At 43.4% G+C, this 11,632-nt stretch overlaps 1 protein-coding gene across 3 annotated transcripts in view; it reads right to left on the reverse strand.

The window, feature by feature from the left end:
- WASL (WASP like actin nucleation promoting factor) overlaps positions 1-10,583 on the reverse strand; it is a 48,556-nt gene extending 37,973 nt beyond the window's left edge. For all 3 annotated transcript variants that reach the window (XM_071733771.1, XM_071733770.1, XM_071733769.1), the window contains exon 1: positions 10,099-10,583. In XM_071733771.1, the coding sequence (XP_071589872.1) occupies positions 10,099-10,218 (120 nt within the window). In that variant the 5' untranslated portion in view covers positions 10,219-10,583. The remainder of the gene's footprint in view (positions 1-10,098) is intronic.
- Positions 10,584-11,632: the final 1,049 nt, after the last annotated feature.

Consider the following 11,632-nt stretch of genomic DNA (forward strand, 5'->3'; position numbering starts at 1 on the left):
GAGCTGTGTTTACACCATTCTATTCCCCAAACCATGCTCATTAATTTGGGCAAGTACTAGCCATCCTACTATTCAAACCTTTGCCAGGAAGTGTGCTAACAAATTAAGCATCATTGTTAGTCATAGAACTGTGCTCGAGTTCATGCTACTGCCCTACTTAAGTTTGTCAGCATCTCTATGTTAGCACATCTGGCTGAGGGACCATAGGCAAGACAAAGGACAAAATGGATCTTTCTGCCATTAAACTTCAATATACTCTGGCTGGGTATCTCACACATTGAGTCTGTCAGTTCTACTTATATCAGGGACAGAAAGGTATGGTCCAGATAAGTATGGCCATCTTGAGGGATGGACCCCTTGGTTACACAGTGTGAAACTTGGAGCAGGATTAGGAACACTTGTTCAATAAGCAACCCTCATCCAAACAATATGAAGAGAGGGCAGAGGAACAAACAAGAATTGTTGTTTACAGGCAGCAAAAGCCAGACATCTTCAAAGAGACTTTTATGGAAAAGTCTTAGTGGAGAACTGAAGTGCTGAAAGAAATAACTAAATGACATAAAAAGATAAAGTTAAAATCATGGCATGGGATAAGAAAGATCTACATGTCCTAGAAAAATATTCATCAACAATCCACCTCCATCCACTCTAACGAATAAAACCGTAATGCAACTAGGTATGTTGTATCTTCTGCACACTTGAACTAAGACAAGGAAAGGCACAGTCTGTGCAAAAATAGAGGTACTTAATGGTTTTTCAAGTATATAAATATTGGTACTTGAATACAATATGGTAATATCTCTCAAAGACAAAACTGAAACTATTTTTTAAATAGATAAGTTGTTTGTTGAATCATTACTGAATTCTAGAGGATCAAGTGCAAGCAGTATTTTCTGTTCCAACAACCCTTTAAAACCTTTTCCAGTTTTAAAATTCCAGCTACAGAAGCTGAGAACAGTGCTACTGGTGCAGTGCTTTTGCACTTAGCGAGGCAAAAATTGTTTAAGGTCAAAATGACACCACCTATAATATGAAAATAGCGCCTGATACAAAATTCCATAAAATTAAGCCCCAAACGTGTGTTTTTTTGAAACAGTTAATTGCCAGGTTGCCAAAAATATAAACACTAGTAATTCTGTGTGTCCAGTTTCAAAATGAATTCATACCTGAGATACTCTTAACTACAGACTAAAGACAAATAAGGAAAAAAAACTGTTCTGCATTTTACATCTTAGAAACTACTGCTTCCTTCTTTGCAAACACAAGGGGAAGCTTTTGCCTGTGGTATTGCACAGAACACATACCACTACAGGATGTTCATAGTTTTCTTCCTCTTTTTATTTAACCACAAAAATCAAGCACGATTTTACAGAGAGGGACCTATTTGGATGTCTTTGTGTATATTTACTGTCATAAACCAAGTGATGTTTCTATTTGCTTTGGCTGACTGAGGGGGAGTAAAGGAAAAAAATGTCTACTTTACAAAGAATGACCACATCTTAGCTGTGCTCAGAGCAAGTTGCCACATGGTTAGAGGAGCAGGAAATAACTTGCAGTTCACTCAAAGTAAGACTAAGCAATTCTGTGGTTTCAAATGTGAGCCTGTAGAGTTGCTGAAGCTGTGTCTTCCAGTATAAAGTTTCTTAATATAGCAGCTTACCAACTGGAGAGTCTGGTCCTCCCTGGAGAAGCAGTAGAGGAGGGTGGAGCAGAGCAAGAAGCCTGAGGAATATCATACTCTGGTTTTTCCTTTCTCTACACTTGCCCAACAGAAGTGGGTATGTCTGATGATACAGATAGTTCATCAGTAAGAAGAAAGTACTGAGAAGTAGGGGAGTAAGGGAGTAGGAGAAAGACACTTCTACCTAGAGATCATTGTGCAGCTTATGGATGGAGGGGCTGAAGAGAGAAAGGAAGATACTGGAAGCACTTGAGATACCAGATGGAAAGCTGAAATAAGGAGGGGAAACCCTTATGCTGTGACAGAAAGAGAAAAAGAGCACATGAAAGCTGAGACACAAGATTCAGACAACAGAGGTCACTGTGAAGGACTTTAAAGCAAATCAGCAGGATGGGGTTTCAGAAGAAAAAGTGGCTAAATCGATTCCTAAAACACCATTATCAACTTTACAGTAACATGCTGAGTAAAAACCTTAAAGCTTTATTTTCTAAATTGAAACTAAGAGTATTTTTAAGTCAATAAACTACTGATTCTGTGATAAACTGTACTAGGAAGGTTGTAAAACATCTCTTACTTATCTCTATCACTAAAGTAGAAAGATATTACTACAACCAATCAATACTTATTTTCTAATCCACAAATAATATACAGATAAATTAACCTCTTGGCTGTCACCTTCAGAGGGAAGAAAGCATTTACAATTTAGTGCTAAATTCCCATATGCAAATACTCTTGTTCTTCAGCCTAGACAGCAAGAAAAGTACTAGGCCTTGTTACTTAATACTCAGAAAATCTACCTAGGAATCCACATTTTAATTTAATTTTTTTTGTAAATAATCATAGCAAATGCTGGCTAACTTCTGGGAAAATCATTATCAATCACACTTGAAATAAATGTATCTTTTAAAAGTGTTTGCAATCTTGGAAGTATGAGTTATTAATGGAATACAGTTTTCTTAGATTTTCAAATATGAGAAAGCCACATGTTCTTTCTTTTGGTCAGTGTTTCTCAAATTGCAGGCACAGTACCTCACACACAAAATATGTTTGTTGAGCACAGATATGTTCCCATGTAACTATGCTGCACAGTGGCTAATTAACAAGGGGAGTTAAAGGCAAAAAACCCCTCACTTTGAAGTGAAATGAGATGAATACAGGAGAACTCTGAACTACACAAAGTTCTGAAGAGGAAACTGTGTGAAACCATCTTACAGAAATGGAAACACTTATGACCTTGATTAGCAAGCCTTAATGTGAGGTTTCAGCTTTAAGCTAAACAAAGTGGAGAACTGGAAAATGCATTAATGCTGTTTCTCAGAGAAATGAAAAAAAACCCCACAAAGCTTTCTCAGAGTGAGATTTTCAGGACAGCAAAATAAATGGTACAGGAAGAATAGTCCCAACAAGGTGGGGATGCATATACGAAAGCAAATGCCTAAGGTGAGCTGCAATCTGCAAATCTGCTAGAATGTCATCGAGCTCTGCAGGAGCAATTTCCTTGCCAGCAATGATCTCCACAGAACACTAAGTCTCCAGGAACTGAGTAATTCATTTACAGAACCTTCTTCCAGAATCACATATTCTTAACACAGGCATTCTAACTTGACATGTCTGAAGTGTCATTTATTGGATAAAATGAAGGCATGTCAGGAAAACTGCCTACCTTTAGCTCATGGGTGGCTGAAAATACACTACTGAATTTGAAGAATTAAGCAAGTGAGCAGCTTTCTAAGAAAGTATCCCTATGATTGTTTGCATTACATTTCTTCTTTTTCCATTGGGCCCTACTAGCACACTGCTCCCATCACGTGATTATCACAACATACTTCAGGATCTTAAAATTTTAATTGCAACTGTCCCTGACGGTATCTGCACACCTACTGTGCCCATTTTGCTGGTTATCCAGGCATAAGCAATATGTCTGGAAAACACAAAGTTTGTGTGGCAGCATACCCAAGCAAATACTTTGAGGAAAAAAAAACTTAACTTATACAGCATCTGACTGAGTCATGCCCTGGTAGAGTGGGCTCTTTAAAACCACCCACGAAGATACACTTCTAGTTCCATTAAATCTGCTTTATATGATTTATTGCTACAAGGAAAATAAACTGGCCAATAATAATTTAAAAACCCCCTCTGTGCCCAAGTAACACAACACAAACCTCTCTTGGGGAAACTGTACCCTAACCTACCAATAAGCAACTCTGCCTAATGCCCATGGCATTTTTTGTTACTTCCTATATTTTATCATCTAGGTATTAGGTCATGAAACCATAAGTCTCCTGCACTACACTAAGTTTTATTTCTGTACTGCAAAGATTCCTCTTGAGACAAGCCTATGAAACATGCTCACTGGAAGAGAGGGCACCATAAATCTCACCACGCAGCTTTAGGTGAACAGCAAACTTTCTCTGGCAAACTGAGCACTGAAAAGCTCACCAAACCCTATCTCCAGTGCAGACAGCTCTGCCCATAGAAGGTTAATGAAAGAATCAAGCCTTTGGTCATGATGGTTAATGAACTATTTGCAAAGTTCTTGGATGATATTCACTCATCATATACAAACTGCTTCAAGGTTTCACTCCATCTCTCCCAGCACTTAGGTAGGAGCTGGCACTAACAATTGCTGCCGTTGTTGGCAACTGCAGCCACTACTTACCAACAACAGCAGCAAACAAGTTCTTAATTTCAGCACTACTAGAGACACTAACAGTTGAGCAATAAAGGTCATAAGAAGCTCTACACAAAAGGCAGGTAAGTTTCTTTTCAGGCAGAAGTACCAGAACACCACTGAAAGAAGAGACTTGACACCAAAAGTTAAAAAATTCTCCATTATCACCTTTTTACCCTGAAATTACATGGTATAAGATGGATCTTATACACTCTGCTTGCTACAAACTGGGCTTACACTAAACCCTTGAGAACCCCAGAAGAAACATTCTAGGGATAACACATTTAAATTTCTAATTATGATCACATAATGCAGAGAAATCACATCAACTCCATTAAAGGAGTAAAAAAATATATTTTATATATTTGCACCCAACAGTAGACTCAGTCTTTATCCTCTAACAAGGAACTATCTCTTCCTTAGGTGCTCTCCTAAACAAATGGTATCTGGACATCTTAGTGGAAATCTTGTAGTCAAAACAGGACTGCTCATCTGAACCCTATGTTAAAACTTTGAGCTCTTCTAAATTCCACCACCTAATTCTTAGCTGTGAAGAGCTGGTACATAACAACATCACAGGCTTGTGACTACAAATTGTTTTCATCCTGTTGCACTGGTACAGTACAGGATTCCAAAGCATGTTATCAGGAGCATGAGTAGTATACTTGACCAGCTGATTAATCATAGAGATGTGAAGAGACTTTTGGCACCTGACTACCTCCAAAACAGACAAAAGATCTACAAAGTAGCTCAGAAGAGGATGAGAGAGGGCTGAAGCTTTAGCAGATTGAGGTACTTGTTCCAGGTCTGTATTACTAGATCACCTTCTGTTTAGCAACATAACACTTCACAAGAGAGATATACAGTGACTGAAATTTGTAGTAGGACTCATCTTTCCATGTCAAGACAAATTTATGTGTAGAGCACATGAGATACAAGCACGGTCAGGAGAGAAGGAACTGCTGCAGTCACTGAAGCAAAGACAGACTCAGCTAATAATTTTAAGTTTCTGTCTTAAGGTAAAGTTGAACAGGTGATTTAGGTAAGAGCCAGTGATACCTACTGACAGGGATGGAATTTTAACATCTAAATATCTTGTCTTTCACTCTTGAACTAAATCCCACAGTTTATGAATTGATATTTTGTATCAAATACATACAGCTAGGAGATACAATGCTTTGTAGAGCCTTCACAGGTAGTTTCAAAATGTTTTTCATCCATGGGTAAATAATCAGTTTACACCATACTTCACTACCTTAGCTTAATATCAAGCTGTGAGGAAAAGAGGCATGAGAAGCACTGTGACAAGAAACCCTACTGTAGATTGTTGGAGGCATTTTCATTATTGTGAAAATCAGTTTTGTAGGCACAGGTTTTATTCAGAGGAACTGTCAAAAACCAAGGGAAGATTATTAATGACAAGTTGTTTAGGGAGGGGACTCCAATGAGGCATCTGAATGTTATATGTCTTACAATGGAACAGGACAGACCTCAGAAGAAATCCAGGCATAACTCTCAACATTCCTCTGTTCCAAAACATCTTATCCTTTAAACTTTGACTTCTCCCTCAGCATCTCATTTAAAAACACATGCAAAGATGAGATAACCACCACTGAACTGATGACTCAGTTCTTCCTATCTGTTCATGAGATGACTCCTTTCCAAACTACAGTCTCAACCTTTTTCAGATGTACAGCCTGCAACATAACTTCTTAACTGAAAAGCCCCAGCACTTTTCAGCCACATGAAATTTCCCATTACTCAGAACTGTAGTTCCCCTTCAAGTCTCAGTTCATGCTATTTCATATATATGACATCTTTAAAATTCCTTTCTTGATAAAATGTTTAATTCCTATTATTTAAGAGATGCAACTGCAAATCAGGTTGGATTTTAGATCTGAACTATAACTGTAATTAGTGCTTTGGCTCAGATATACAATCTTATTCGGGTCATGTGCACTTCAAAACCATCCAAAACAGTTTTCTCAGTTTACTGGTGTGTCACTTCTCCTTTTTGCATTCTTTACCAGTTCCTGTTTACTATATCAACTATGGCAAGATTTTAAAAATAACAACCCATTCCTAGCCTTACTTACTTATCCAAGAGTTGAGTCCCACTTCTAAGCAGTATAAAATATCCATACTCCACTACCTACTTCTTATGTTATGAGATGTTTATGGTCTCTTTCCTAAGGCCTCTCACAGATATAAAATTATTTCTATGGAATAAACAATTTTTTCAGTGACATTACTCATCAGTATTAATAATGGAAATTATTAAAGTACCTGTTTTATTAAAAATTATTAATGGGACACCTAGTACTTGCTTTTCCTTCCAAAACTCACTCTTATTTATAGCTAAGCAGATTTCACCAAAAATTGTCAAGTTTGACAAAGCTACAAGCATATTTTGTTAATATGCACAAAAGTGAACTCATAGCTCACCCCAGTATAACTCTACATAGACATTTCTTTCTACATCATGACACAAAAGTTATTGACAAATTTCCACAGCTACTAAATTTCATACCTGATGTACACAACACATCATGTACCTGAATGAAAATTAGTTACATGCCTAACCAACAATGATAGTCCTAAAGAGCTAAATTACACTGGGTACTTGCTGTAATTCTACACTTCTACATTTAAATTCTATATTTCTACATTCTACAATTACATAGTTCTAAACATGAATTTATGTTTTAACCAAATTAATTATAGCTGCAACTTTGACCATTACCCAGTGGCTTGGTTTTGAAAACCTGATCTTTCATGGGCAAAGGTATTTTAATTGCTTATACATTCAAGTAAGCATTTTACAGCTCAGCGAGTGGGGGAAAAATAAAAGGGAGTTAAAAAAAAAAATAAATCAGTAAGCTTCTGAACACTTGCCTGCTATTCAATGAGACTCCCAAAGTATCAGTAGGAGTCAAGAAAATGGTATTGGCCCCAGCAATACAAACACAGGAACAGGTCTTTACTTCCCCCACTCCCAGGTAGTTTTTGTGTTTACCTGTCAATGTTACTTAAGATGCCACTGAAGTTATAGCAGCATTGGAAGTGCATGGGCTGCAAGTACTCAATCAAAATAAAGCTACTTGATAAATTCCTCTGCTTTTCTGCACAACAAAACCCAAGCAGTTGAATCCTCAATGATATTTCAAAGTAACTGCCTTGTTATCAGTCAAAAACAGAGCCAAAGACTCAAAACAAATCGGGTCCAGAGAGCCACATGCTTTTTAATCAAGCCCCTCAGGACTGATACCAGCACTATGCCCTCCATAAGAGCACTATAAATTATTACTACTACTACATAAGGAGTATCTAGGATCAGTTTAATGTCTCAATTGGCATTCATTTCACTACTGATGTAAACAACCTAAAATTATTAATGATATGGCAGATGCACATCTATGCCCCACACTGACAGAACCACTGTAGCAGCCTGGCAAGAGTCAGTTCCGCTGATGGAAAACCAAGCTTGTAACATCTTAAACTCAAAAGATTTTCCTTTCTTAAAAAGCTGCACTTAAGGCTGAGGTTTCACTAATGAATAATTCAAACATGGATATTAAGAGATCAAATATCATGTACATTATAGCAAAAAGGCATTTATCAGCACAGCATGCCAGCACTGATTCAACACTACTAGAAGGTCAAGAGAATCAAGAGTACTCTTGGGCTCCAGCAGACAGACACTGTGGACTGAATTCGGACTGATGAAGCTCTCCAGGTGTCCTTTCCACTTCTCTAATAGACATTACCCTCCAAGAGCCAGATGTGTTCGACCTGTTCATTAATCAGCTTCTGAACTGTCACCGTTTTTGGGTCATGCCATGCTAAGCCAAAAAAGCTCAAGAGCTTCAACACTCAAGTCCCCAAGATGGAGCAGAGACCCTCAATTACAGCAAGATGAGCCTATAGTTGACCTCCGGAACATAGAGAGCTGGGGGGAAAGGGGAAGGGAATAAATGGGCCACAACTAGAAAAACCTTGATTGGAAATTACCCCAGATTCTGTGTAAACCACAACAATGTGTAGTTTCACAAAAAACACAAAGCAAGTCATGTCTGTGAAGCTATCAACCTGTAACAAATGGTGTGACACTCAGACTCTGTTAAGATATTTACCTCCAAAGTCTGCTTTCAATATGCTATTTATGCAGAAGAGTTGAGAACTTGAGTAGGTGAGTGTTACAGCCGAGAGTAACAAAAATGAAAAGTGTGTGTGCTTGACATGGAAATCCAAGTTGTAAAAAACAAGCAATAAATCAACTAGGATGTACAAATTCACGTACCATTTTTTAAATTTAAGGAAAAGTTGAGGGAGGGGGTGGGGTGCAAAGGAGCTAGACATGACATGTGTGCCTGAAAATCCTTCAATTAGTTCAAGCTGTTTTGTACAAATTTTTTGCTTTTCAAAATACATGTTTCATGGTCACAACTTCTGACCCATTTGATTTAGTTACTACGGATGCATCTTATTTAACTCACTCAAATGTAAGTATCACCCACTTCCTGTTCAGTTACTACATCCTATACTTTCTTTGCAGTCAGTTTAACAAAAACATTTCACTTATGTGGAACTGTCATGACTGCATCGATATCCTGCTTTAAATAATTTTTTAATCAGTTCATTAAATACTCTTATAGCATTACAGCAAGATGCACAATGCCTAACATGAGTATTGGTGGGGTGTTGGGACACCAAGAATCAGACGACAGACAGGTAACAATTTAAAACTACTTCCAAATGGCAGCATTTTTTTTAAAAAAAAAGAAATATTCTTTCCATTTTTTCCAAAACACATTTTCTAAAAGCTGCTTCTTTTCTAAAGACAATGGTTAACTTTTGAAGACTTCAAGTAGTTCTTTGATGCAGATAAGCACAGTTTTAATAGTTGTATATTAACATGCAAGAAGGTATTTCAAAAACCAAGAACTTACTGATACACTCAGTAATGCATTTATGCTATAACTACTATGTTGCCCTACATGTGTGTACATATATAAACGAAAAAAATTTTGAACCACAGAGTATATGAACCTGTTGTTTAGGCTAGCAGAAGTACAGACTGAATCCAAGACAGGCCCAGCATTGATAAGAGCCTTCCTACAACTTCGTCAACGTCGTCTTGTTGTACAGCAGGTGCAGCTGGGGCTCGTCCCAACCTCGGCCACCAACAGAACATTTTCCTCCGAGCCCCGCGGCTGCTCCCTTGCTGGCCCATTCCCCTTGCAGAGCACAGGGCATCTGGGGGGCAGGACTGAGCCCCACCAACCCTTCCCCGGCAGCTCAATGCCGACGGACAGCGGAGTGCGGAAGGACGGAGCCCTCGGAGCGGCACGGCGGAGGGGGCGAGGCCGGGCCCGCCGCCCGGGGTAGACAGCCGGGCCGGGTCGGCCGAGGGCTCCGCAACCCGCGCTGGGGGCCGCGGCCGCTGCCGTTCATTGCCCCCAGCATCCCTGCCTCGCTCCCACCGTCCAGGGTGCTGCGGACGAGGTGGGGAGGGAGCGAGGCCTGCGGAGGCCGCCCCGCTCCCGGACACCGGGACGGGGAGTGGTGCTGACCGGGACGGGCGAAACTTCCGCAGCCCTCAACTTCCCGGCGCCCTCCCGCCGGCCCGTCCTCACACGCCCCCTGCTCGCCCCGGCCCTCGGGATGGGGACGGGCTGAGGGTCCCCGGCCCGGGAGCTCCGCGGGCTGCCCCCTCCCTCCTTCCCCGCCGCGGGCCGGGACTCACCACGCATTTCTTGCCGAGGAAGCTGAAGAGGCTCTCGTTCTCCTGGGGGGTGAGCAGCAGCGAGCCCACATTGGTGACCCGCCGCGGCTGCGGGGGCTGCTGCTGCGGGTTGCCGCTCATGGCCGGGGCCGGCCCGGCGCTGCCCTCGCTGCCCTGAGACCGTTGGCGCCCGCGGCCCCCTCCTCCTCCTCCTCCTCCGCTGCCGCCGCGGCCTCACAGCAGCCGCATCCCGAAGGCTCCCTCTCGGGGCCGGGGAAGGAGAGAGGCGGAGAGGGGCGGCGGAGCCTCAACCAGATGCCGGTGACCCGCGGAAGTGGCGCCGGAGATGGGGGCAGCCGAACCGGGGCCGCTCCGCGCTGGCGGCCGATCGCTCCCGCCCCTCCGAGAGGCGCTAAACTTCCAACTCCGGCCCGGCTCCGGCGACCGCACTATCCAACATGGCAGCGGGGGCGGGCGAGACCACAACGCGCGGCAGCCAGAGGGGAGGCCGGCGATCGCGCTGCCGCCGCGACCATGCGCCGTGCGGGCTGGGGGGGAAGGAGACGGGGAGAGGGGGGGGGCCTCCGCCTTCCGCTCCCGCCCCGCCGCGCCTCGGCAGCCAGCGGGTGAGAGCCACCGCCCGGGACCGCCCCCTCTGTACCTGCCAGGCCGGCTGAGCGGCTGCCGGGTGGAGGCGGGTAGCAGGAGAGGAGGAGGAAGTGAGAGGAAGAAGAGGAAGAGAAGAAGAGGAGGAGGAAGAAGAAGAAGAAGAAGAAGAGGAGGAGGAAGAGGAAGAGGAAGAGGAAGCAGAGGTCGCCGCCGCCGCCCCTGTCGTCCCTTGCCTCGGCTGGGACCGGCGCGGCGCTGTCGCGGAGGCCGTGGGAGCTGCCGGGGCTGCGGGCGAGGGGCCGTGGAGCCGTGGAGCCGTGCCGCCCCAGGGCGGGGGGAGGCCGGGGAGGAGGGGCTGTGCCGACCCTTAAACCGCAGCTGTTTCCCGAGGCAGGGCGCGGAGTGGGCAGGTCTCACGCAGGGGCTTGGGGTCGAGGGAACGAGGGTGCGTGGGAAGCCTTTAAATATTTTTTTTTTTTTTGAAACCTGATTTGATTCGTAGCTCGGAAATCTTTTCACCTTTTGTGTCAGAAATGAGAATGTTCCCTCGTGGTTCACCGTACCAATTACCGGGTCGGTTGTGGCCCCGCCGTGCCGCGTGGGTGCAGGGCCGCGGGTGGGCTGGGTGCGCGGCAGGAGGCGCGGCCCCGCCACCGCGTTGCTTAGCGCAGGCTGCTGCGCTTCGAGGGGGAACAGATAAAAATAGCGGTAGGTACTTCAGGCTCTCTGGGGGTCAGCTGCTGAAGAGAAATCTGCCATTGTCAGCTGGAGTTCACTTCCCCCCGCGTTTTTCCGTGGGACAGCCGCTAGCTGGGGTGGGGGTGGGAGACCTTTCAAAGCCCCGAGATCTGGAGCGCAGATGCCTTATGCCCCCACCCGGCTTTCAGCTGCCTGAAATGCTTCTGCTTCTCGCTTGTAAAGGTGCAAACCAGACGTCAAAGTGAGC

This window comes from Heliangelus exortis, chromosome 1 (assembly GCF_036169615.1).
Source record: "Heliangelus exortis chromosome 1, bHelExo1.hap1, whole genome shotgun sequence".
Lineage (NCBI taxonomy): Eukaryota > Metazoa > Chordata > Aves > Apodiformes > Trochilidae > Heliangelus > Heliangelus exortis.